Source organism: Aulonocara sp. 'chitande type north' Nkhata Bay, linkage group LG11 (assembly GCF_057382095.1).
Source record: "Aulonocara sp. 'chitande type north' Nkhata Bay isolate Kocher_YH1m ecotype deep benthic linkage group LG11, A_spYH_male_GT1.1, whole genome shotgun sequence".
Taxonomy (NCBI): Eukaryota; Metazoa; Chordata; class Actinopteri; order Cichliformes; family Cichlidae; genus Aulonocara; species Aulonocara sp. 'chitande type north' Nkhata Bay.
Genome location: NC_141354.1, coordinates 25,422,806 through 25,433,159, shown reverse-complemented (window position 1 = coordinate 25,433,159; position 10,354 = coordinate 25,422,806). Strand labels below are relative to the sequence as shown.

Genomic DNA, 10,354 nt, shown 5'->3' with positions numbered 1-10,354 from the left:
AGGGGGCTACCCGTTAGGAGGTCAAGCCATTAATTAGGGCATGTCCCCAAAGAGACTAATGTATTATAGAGCTGAGGCTTCCCCTGTGCACTACCAGCATGGCTACACAGACACACACACACACACAGAAACTCTAAGAGCATCCATATTTCATATGAGAATGTTTTGCCCAGAGCTTCTATTTCAATGTCAAAATTGCCTGTTGAAATTGCCTGCCACCCTTTCTTGTACCTCCATCACGCAGTCAAAATTGCCTTCATCTTCACCGTTCTGTCCTTCTCTCACTCTTTTGATTCTGTTTCCTCTAAATTCTCCGCTCATCGTCCCGTGTGACAGTAATGGTTGCAATTAGCTGACCATCAGCAATGGAGAAAGGGCAGCAGACGGAAATTGTGAGGCCCTTTTCATTTAACCTCCCGTTTTTCTCCGTTCCCTCCTTCCTGCCACTTTTCTCCTCACCTTTATAAATAGTGGTGTTAATTTCAGTCAGTGCGATTCAGTTTCATCGGTTCAATTTTTTTACTAGATTGGATCTGTGAAATCTAACAGCTGCACACCTTTGGAGGTGTTTGCGAGTGAGAGATGAGTTGACGGTGTCAGCTGCGTGCTTTATTATAGGTGTGATCATGTGACCAAGAGACCGCATGCACGAGTTCACACCTGTTATTTTTTAAACTTATGCATTAATGTTTGTTGTTTACCCATCATGGTTCCTAAATTGCCGCAACACCTGCCGGTACGTCTCATAACTAGACCACCATTAAAACTTCCACGCGGAACCGAGCCAATCAATTACTTTGATTGATCAGTAAAATGCCCAGAGGAGATGGAAACGCTGTGCGGCAATGCTGCCGCAGAATCTCAATACACTCCAGTGGCATTTCTCTACTCGTGCCCGCCTTGATTTTATTGACATTTGTTTGAGAAACTACACAGAGGAAATTCTTGCTTAGCACCCCGTTAATCTTTGTAAAGCGCAAGAAATCCGTATGAGGTGAGGAGATAAGGAAGAAGTTTCAGACAAAAGCAAGCGCCTTATTCTTCACCTCCTTTCATCTGCTCCTCAATGGTGTAAAAACAGCCAACCGTGGCTGGCATATTCAAGACTTTTCAATGCCAAGCTTGTGGTTTCAAATCAATGCAAGGCAGTGGACTAAATGTTCACTTCAGGGAGAAAAAGATTAGGATACAGGGGTAGCTATTAAAATGCACGGTGTAAGCTTTATCCTTCCCATAAAGCATTGCCGATCGCACCGCTCCAGGGGGAATTTATTCAACATGCACAGAAATAAACAGATAGGCAGAGCTAAAACGCCAGTATTGAGTCTTTATTGAACTTCCATGGTACAGAAAGACCACATTTCTACAGGAATGCTACTAAAAATCACAAGACTGGATATCTGGAGGATTGCACGAGCTACGCATGATGCCACCAGCACTATGTGTGTAGTGGGAATCTGTGTGTGTTTGTGTAACTGGTAGGGGGAGGGGAGGAGGGGGTCATGCCTCAAAGCTGCTTAGAAAAGTTGCCAGACACAAAGTGACATTTGGCTTTGAAAGGGTCTAAAAGACATCACTCACTGATAGGTAAAATAGACATTTTATAAATAATAGATTCAAAGCAACTCTCACAGGTGTATACATGCAGATTCACAGGAGATACAGAAACGATGCTCCTTGATGTTCTACTTTCCTTTGGTACACCCAAGACAGCTAAAAAAATGATGATAATAATGTGAGAGGGAACAATGGTGGTTTTGTTTTCCAGATTGAGATACTTGGCTGTCGGGTGAAGAGAAGAGGGGGGGAAAAAAGAAGAAAAACATCTTGTTGTGCTAACATCAGTCCTTTGATCACATGTGCAGTTCACTGATACATCAATCTGTCTTTGTAGTGTACCATCCAAACCTTTGGGAAACATCGATTTTCAGCAGGAACGGTTCCTCGCTTCCATTCATGTCCTGAATATTTGAAGTACCTGTGCAGCGTCCGGCAGAAAAAAAGGTTCGCCGAGAAAAGGTGAACGTCGGCCAGATAATTAAGAGAACAAATCATGAGGAAAAACTGAAACAAAAACAGGCTCCTCTGCATAGTGCAGAGGGATATAGCCACACTATTTGCATTTTGGGCGCTCAAAGCGGGGAATAAACAGCAGTTTTTGGAGCGTGACATGTTAAACACATTGGCTGCTGGCTACAGCCGTGCCAAACAGCTTTGTGAAATGCCCCGTTCAGTGTGTGGAGGTGCTCAGAATGGCTTTTTAACCATCTACAAGCCTGTTAATCTGAGCCAAATTTGAGTGTCATGTTATGTAAAAAGAAGACTCTGCCGGGATTGCCATTAATACTAAACAGCTTCACATGTGGGGCTGGATCGGTGAGAACGGTTGTGGAAGCACAGGTAGGGCATTTCGGGGATAATGGGATGCTTCATGGTTGTTTAAACTGCTTGTTTGTGAATTAGTCGTGGCGGGTCGAAGCTTAGCAGAGCTCGGGGCCAAATAAAGGCTGGAAAACGGAGAACATGTCACAGTGACGCAGATCCACATTAACAGAAATTTACACCAAGCCAGAAGGAAGGAAGGACGGACGGACGGAGGAAAGGAGGGAGATGAGTTCAGATGTTCCTTTTTTTTGTTTTTTGTTTTTTTAGACCTCAGGGAAGCAGGAGTGTTTTGTGATGGCTGGATACCTGGGATCCCTGAATTCATTTCACAGTTTAGAGAAAATAAAAACGGTGCTGCGGGCGCACCCTCCGGTCTTGTTGATGCTCCTCCTCAGGCCCCGTAGAAATGTTTACCATATGGAAAAACAGTCACCTCAGAGGTTCACAACAGGGATCCTGACACAGCAAGAGACACAGAGGAGAAGAGTGAGAGGGATAGAAGGAAAGGAAGAAGCTGGGGAGGCCCGGCGATGGAAGGAAAAGGCAGAAGAAGAGAGGAGAAGTGGAGCACAAAAGCCTGAAGCTGGAAAAGTTGTGTACATGCAAAAGGAACGCTGCGTCGCAGGGGGACGGAGAGGGTGGCGGGGGGGGGAGGAAGAAACGGAAGAGCAGCGAGGAAGGAGGAGAGGAAGGTGGAGGTGAAGCTGATGGGAGGGGAGGAAGTGAGAGGGGGAGCACTGGAGTGTAGCTCTATAATTATCCTGATTGAGATTAACTTTAAATACTCTCGAATATAAGCATCATTTCATGGATGGTGGTTGGGCGCCTTTTTTGATAGGCCCAGGATGACTCATCCGGTGAGGGAGTTTAAAACACTGATACATCTTAGAGCAGCGCCAACACTTCAGGCCTGAATACTCCACAGAGAATAGCACCACCGTCCAATTACACTCCAGGTACGTCCTTACAGTGCATGCGAAAAGGTAATACGGGTGCTTCACACACAGACACGGAAGAAAACTTCAATCCAGGGGTTGCACGGAGACTCGCACACGCACATGCGGCTTAGAGACTGACACAAACACGCACGCACGCGCACACACTCGGGCCGTGTAGAGCTGGTGAGGCGACTCATTACCTCTCCCTGTCGGTGAAGGAGGAGGAGGTGCTGTGCAGCGTCTGCCGGCTGTCCTCCGAAGCAAGGGAGCGAGGGAGAGCGAGGGAGAGGGGGGGTGCTACGCCACGGGAAAGCGGGGGCGGATGCTGGGAACAGCTGCGATCGTAACTGGGAGAGAAAGGATAGTCAGATAGATAGATGGAGGAAGAGGAGGGGAGTAGGGGGACAAGATTTGCAAAGGATGAAGAGTTAAAGAGGCAAGCAGTCGGCATGGAGTGGGACACAAGTGCAAGGACGAAGAGAGATAAGACAAACGAGAAGAGAAACGGGGCATAAACAGATGCAATAAAGTTAGTTTGAGTTTGAGACAGATATTACAGTAAGAGAGGGCGAGACGGATACGAGGAAACGACAGAGAGATTGAAATGAAGAGAGGCGCGGAGAGGAACGATAAGGAGAGCGATCAGAATGAAAGACACAGAGGGAGAAACAAAGTCAGAGAACATCAGGAACAGCCGATCCATTTAGCATCAGCGAACACATTATCCTGCCACTGTGAGAGAGAATTAGTGCACTCATCGGACTCATTAAAACACTGTCGGAGAGGGGAGAGAGGGGGGGGGAGGGAGGCAGAGCGAGAAATGGGGAAGGAGACTTCACTGTGAGATGTGGGGAGGGAGTCAGAAGGTTGGAGGTGGGAAGGATGCAACAAGGCGAAGAAACGGACGGAGCAGTGGCGCGTGACTGAGGTGTCGTGCCATTACTCCTGTAAGGAGAGGGGAGTTCTGGTGAAGACGCAGTTGAGAGGCGCAGGTTCGGGCTCTTTGGAACACTTAGATGCACAACAAAGCTGTTCTCACCGCCATAAAAGCCCTCGTGCACCCTCATCGTCCCTCAGTAACACCTGTTCTTTCCTGGCTGACTCCTCTCACTGTACGCGCACACACAAACACACACCGTCACACACTTGATGACATTAGCCACACTGACGATTTTAGGGCTGGGAAAATCACTGAGCACATATGCCGCTCTTCTATAATCATAATGAACTGGACTGTGGCCAATTTCCACTATAGGCTATCATTTCGGTCCATCTGTACCCCCTTCCCGTTCCTTTCTCCCTCTAACACATGGTGTTATTTACACATTTATGACACTGAAGTACGAGCCAGTCTATAGAGAGGAGCTGCTGCCATGTCTCCAGACTGACTCCCTGCAGTTCTCGCTATTCTAATACCACTTGGGATTCACTAAGCAGTGTAGGGTTTTTTTGTTTTTTTGCCAGCGCCAGGTGAAGTAAGTTATCGAAACAAGAGCGAAGGCCAGTCTCAGGAACAGAGAGAAAGGGGGGCTTATCATGTATCAGCTCACGGCAAGCTGGAGGATTATCTGTGGATCTGCAGCCGGACTGGCGGTGCTGGTGGGGGAGATAAGAGAAGTACCGGCTGTGCAGAGACAGGCAGCTTTAGAGCAAGGCACTGACGATAACTGGAACAAAGCGAGGAACCTAAAAGAAGTGTGTGTGTGTGGGGGGGGGAGAGAACAGGTATTCAACGAAAGGAAGAGAAAAAAAATCCAGTGGGAGCCGAAGGGGAAGGAGAAACGAGGAGGGGAGGGGTAGATGGGGTATGAGGGGTAGATAATGTACGAGTGTGGGAGCAAAATTGAGATTAAGAGAGAGCGTGAAAAGGGGATATGGGGGAGAACAAATCATACCGATGCAGGCAATGAAAAAAAAGTGATACAACAGAAATTCAGGTAAGATGTGCAGATGAGATTACAGTAAGGAAGAGGAGGAGGAGTGCGAGAAGGGGGGGAGGGAGTGTGAGAGTGGGAAGAGAGGGGTCCCAGCGGTCAAATAAATGAGCCGTTATTGGTTTGATCAGCAAGGCGAAGAAGTGCTTCACTACATCGCGGAGAGATAATGGCCATGTGTGTACGGATCACCTCCTACCTGCCTCCCCGGCCTGAAAACATAACACATGCGCACACACACCGCCCACTCTGCGTCTATACGCTCGGGGACGCCACGTGAACACCCAAAACTATAAGACAAGAGATCACTGGTTATAGTTAATGCTTAATCACTGCAACTTTAATGGCTCTAAATGATACATCTGTGCCAATCGTGACTTTTGGGAACACAAGTGCTGTTAATAAAGTCATTAGTGAGCAATTACTCAGCTCTCATTTAGGCCCGTAACATAATCGGCGACAGGCGCACAGACAAGACGGGCAGGCCAGCGTGTGCGGGCAAACACATCTGCAGCCATTAAAGTCTCCTCTTCAAGAAAAACCCCACTCATCTAAACCCCATGCATCTGTCCCATTACACACATGTGTGGGGGAAAATGGTGTCTCTTGCTTACTCGCTTTATTTAAAAAAAACAACAACAAAAGTCTAAATACTACTACATAAAAAAGCAAATTCAGCACTCTCCTAAACTGTCTATAAAACATGAGGCATCTGGGTTTTTATGATGGATTTGACTTATAGGTCTCAAAATTAAAGACAATTAGGTGGTTATTAAAGCTTGTTTATGCCAATGAAAAACACCCATATGTCAAAATTTTGACTTACTCAAAAGTTTGAGTTAAAAATCCAAAGTTAAGTCAAAATGAACTCTGCCTGGCAAAAAAAGAGAAAGAAAGAAAAGGGGAAAAAACTCAGTGATGGAAACAAGTTCCATAGATGGTGCCATAAACCTGCATTTTTAATTTATTTCCAGCAGAGGGAGACTCATCTGGGTCCAAGAGGAAGCCTGGCTGTACAGGAGTCTAAGATAAAGTGGTAATGATGCTCACCTCAGAGCTGAAAAATGAAACCAGTCCATAAACTGCAGTTCCTCTAGTGGCCACTTGAGGCTGGCTACAAAAGTGAGTCAGTCGCCACTGACTTCTATGTTTAAATGGCCAACATACACCATTAAAAGGAATATTTGCAGCCTAGTATTAAATACAGTTTTGGCATCTATGGATTATTTAACCTTTATAACAACTGTACAGCAATGACATGTTTTATAAGTCAATTGTTTTGATGTTTTTAAGGCTTAAAAGCTGTGGCAACACAGGTAGCTTCAGTCAATAGCTGCCTTTAAGCTTGAGTCACACAAGCCTAGATACCAGTGTGTTAGCACAGGCCCTGAAAGAAAAAATGTGTATTATGCAGTAGCTGGAGGTTGCTAGCAGTCGCTAGCATAAAACTGGTTGAAATAGAGATACACAGTGCTACACCAAAAACTTCTTGTAGTTGCTTTGGTTGTTAGCAAGTTACTGTGGTACCCTCAGTCTGCACGGAAAACAGCAGGTTGCCTGTAAATGATGCAAACCAGAAATAATGATATTCTGCCTTTAGAGAAGAAGTTGTTTGCTTAAAATGTGTTGGGTGGAGCAGTAAGGCATAACTTTTACAATGAAGGCGAATGTTTTCTGTTTGTGAACTCCATCACATTTTTTCGCAATTACTGCTCAGAGAGTAAATGTAGAGACCGCAGACAAGCGGGCGTTATTCATGTCAACTGTGGGTGACTGTGGTAACATGCTAGCAGGCAAAGTAATCACAAGGAAGTTTCTGGTGGAGCACCGTCAGGAACTTCCAGCGACGGTGCAAGTCTGTGCTTCAGTTTTAATGAGTGAAATTCACAGCAGTATTTTAATCAGTCTGTTAATTAAGACTAATTAGCAGATGTCTGTGTCTTTGTGTTGCTCACATACAGTTTATGGATGCTACTTGCTCAGCTTGCTAACCCGAGTTCGTTAGCCTTAGCCAATTACTCCGTCCACTTGCCCAAATACAGCAAATACAGGCTCCACAAACCAATATGGTCAGCAGCCAAAATGCTAAATTTGAAGCTTCCACCAAACAATGGGTGACATCATGGCTTCATAGGTATGTCCACTTCCTATGTAAAGTCTATCCTAACGAGTTTGTTTTTGGTCTTATTAATTTAAGAGAAGATTATGAATTTTACTTAGCAAATCATGCTGCCATTCGGAGTAAAATAATCAATAAAGCAGGCTGTGATTCAGCCCATGGCTAGCATGTGATTAACACAGTGTTACCTATTAGCACGCATACTTGCTTACTGGTTAAAAAAAACAAGAGAGCGACATCCGAAAACACTCATCTCAAGGACTCAGCACAAGTGAAGACTTTGTGAACCCACCGGTGACATCACAGTTTATGGCCTTGTTTTCTTTTACATATGCTTTACTCTGTTAACACTTATGACCTGTCCTGACAAGTTTCTGAGTCAGGTATAACCTACAGTGAAGATTAAGCCAAGATTACGATTTTGCCTTTCTGCACCCTCTCCTCACTGTCTTTGGATAACAACCAGGTCATCAAATCGAGATTAGTCCACTTACAATTATTAAAATATTAATGAAGTGCAATTATCTAGTAATTAATGAGATAAAAGTCTGAAGACAGAAAAAAAATTTTTTTCTGTAGCAGAATATTTTGTTTTTAATCATCTCATTATGCCTCAGGTTTTTCTTTCAACTCCTTGGTGGGGTTACAAATCCCCATGTTGGGACTGTTCTAATCAAACATTCAGCTGGCCTCAACACATCCCTGCTTTAATGGAAAGAACCATGATTTTAAAATAAAGAACAAAAACAAGATGATAATTAGCAGCTCATACACCTCTCTCAACATTAAAGTGTCCAAGATGCTGCTACATTCATATGCTTCCACTGAAGTGTGCAATTTCAGTTTTTGGAAAATACCCAGTTTCTATTTCTTACCATTGTAAAAAAAAAAAAAGGCCCTGAGGTATTTTAACCAGAAGAATCCAGTAACACCACCCTGCTGCGTGTCAGGCTTACACAAGGAAAGTCGCCTCATCCTTACTCAGCAATGCCCACCTCATATTTATGTGGTCATGGACACAAACACACACACGACACGGTGGAGGAGAGAATTTTGGTTCCTACCAGAGTTTGGCTGTAATGATGACTGCTGTCAGGATGAGCAGCGAGGAGATGGTCACGGTGACATAGAACTGTGGGTCCACTGTAACACACACATTTACACACACACTCACGAAGTTATTCATCTCAGATTGTTTAGCTGTAGCCAGAACAAAAGAAGAAAACAGTGTAGCCAGCTGAAACATCAAATTGGACGTGCAAGACTCTAGCCTCCAACTATCACACCCATCCGATGACGTCTCCTCTGTGTTTTGCAGTTATGACAGCGGCTAATTCTTCCCTGTGAGTGATGAGAACTTTATTAGGCAATCCCCGCCGCAGACACAGCCGGGTGCACACAGCTGGGTGTCAGCCTTCACCCTCATGACAGCTAATTCCCTAGAGGACTCCTGGCATGTGAGTGTGTTCGCTCACTGCAACTCATGGACACCTTTATTTAGAAATCCTTCATCTCTTGATGCCCACCTTCCTCAGGCTCTGTCTCCTCTGCCTCAGTCCCACCATCCTCCACTCCCTTCTTGGGCTCCAGTGGTGGCTGCATGCTTTCGTCAGGGTAAAGCCAGTTCTCAGGCGTGGCGGTGCTGGCCTCTTGCTGGTTCCCATGCAGGTACAGGTGATCGGTTTCCTGGCTGGAGAGGAAGTGGTAGGTCTCGTCCTCCAGCTGCTGCGTGGGACCCCAGACCACCGCCCACAGAGGGGTGGGCGTGACTTGGGCGGTGACGGACAGCTGGACCGACAAGGCGTCCACCTGCTCCTCGGCCTCTCTGTCGTCACGGTTACAGGTGGAGGGCTGTGTCACCAAAGCAACCAGGAGGAGAGAGATGAGGCCAGTCAGTCGTGCGACAGGAGAGATGGAGCTGGAAGGAAAGGTGAAGGAGAAAGGATGAGAGAGGGTGGAGTGACAGGACAGTTATCTGAGAAAATGCATTGTCCGCGGCCGCCCTGCACGACCTCAACAGCTTAGACATTGATTCTCAAGCCGGCCATCACTCAGAATGACATTTTATGCATCTGCGTCCCACACATCTCTCCACCTCAGAAACTATCCATCTTACCATCTCTCCATCGCTTCACTCTGTTCACTGAGACTCCTCTTCTCCGATCATCTCTCTCTGTAAGATAAAACAGAGGGGCAAGAGAGGAATAAAAGCCAGAAAGGGGGGAGGGTCCTGCTTTTTGTCGCCTCCTTTCTTCTTCTTCTTCTTGTGTTTTGCCACATAAAATCCATGTAAACACAGACAGCAGCAAGAGTGCTGGCGAAAAGCCAACTCTGTCACATTTTGAAAGAAGCACACACGCGGACTCCCCGGGGCATCACAATCTAAAGCTCAACTGTCCGCCACATGTTCACACACATCTGCATGGTAAAAAAAAAAAACATCCAGAAGTACACACCGGTCGTCTGCTCTGCCCTGTCACACACATCCACAGCGCACACACACCTGAGCACGGCACATTAATCATCATTAGAGTCGTCATGCATGGAGCGAGTACTCTATAAGTCACTTTGAGCAGAGAGAGATAACTTCCTATCAACAACTACTGCATAAATGCCACAGAAATGTCACTCAGAGACACACGAACACACGCGCTCCGACACATATCAGTTATCATGCCTACCTCTGGCTGTGGAGAGAGGGAATGAGAGAGGGAGACAGAGAGAAAGGGGGAGATACAGGGAGAGAGAGAGAGAGAGTGAGGGAGGGAGGGGAAAAAAAAGCATCGGTTGCCTTAGCGACTGAGACATGCAGAGTCTGGTGGAGTAAGAGAGGGGAGAGAGAGCGACGTGGGGAGGGCAAGAGACTGTAGGAAAGAGATTTAAATGCTAATTATGTGTTTTTTTTTAAATGGGTTCAATTAAACGGACACAGAGGAAAAAGAAATGAATTTGACGAGCCAAACAGAAATGATACCGAG

At 45.9% G+C, this 10,354-nt stretch overlaps 1 protein-coding gene across 2 annotated transcripts; it reads right to left on the bottom strand.

The window, feature by feature from the left end:
- Positions 1 to 1,307: 1,307 nt before the first annotated feature.
- Positions 1,308 to 10,117, bottom strand: pianp (PILR alpha associated neural protein). 2 transcript variants are annotated; one of them, XM_086311373.1, is made up of 6 exons: positions 10,058 to 10,117; positions 9,493 to 9,549; positions 8,903 to 9,294; positions 8,441 to 8,519; positions 3,524 to 3,670; positions 1,308 to 2,841 (listed from the first exon to the last, which is right to left on the bottom strand). In XM_086311373.1, exons 2-6 carry the CDS (start codon positions 9,501 to 9,503, stop codon positions 2,820 to 2,822), a joined length of 651 nt encoding a protein of 216 aa, XP_086167499.1. In that variant the 5' UTR covers positions 9,504 to 9,549; positions 10,058 to 10,117; the 3' UTR covers positions 1,308 to 2,819. The 2 variants fall into 2 exon arrangements, with proteins under 2 accessions (XP_086167499.1, XP_086167498.1); XM_086311372.1 differs by lacking the exon at positions 10,058 to 10,117 and having other exon boundaries at positions 9,493 to 9,631.
- Between the last annotated feature and the right edge of the window lie 237 nt (positions 10,118 to 10,354).

What these genes read in the sequence shown, in the direction of transcription:
- pianp (XM_086311373.1), bottom strand. An exon ending in GGAGACAGAGCCTGAGGAAG is followed by an intron (nt 8,520 to 8,902) that starts GTGGGCATCAAG and finishes TGTGTGTTACAG; the next exon opens with TGGACCCACAGTTCTATGTC. An exon ending in ATCATTACAGCCAAACTCTG is followed by an intron (nt 3,671 to 8,440) that starts GTAGGAACCAAA and finishes TTTCTCTCCCAG; the next exon opens with TTACGATCGCAGCTGTTCCC.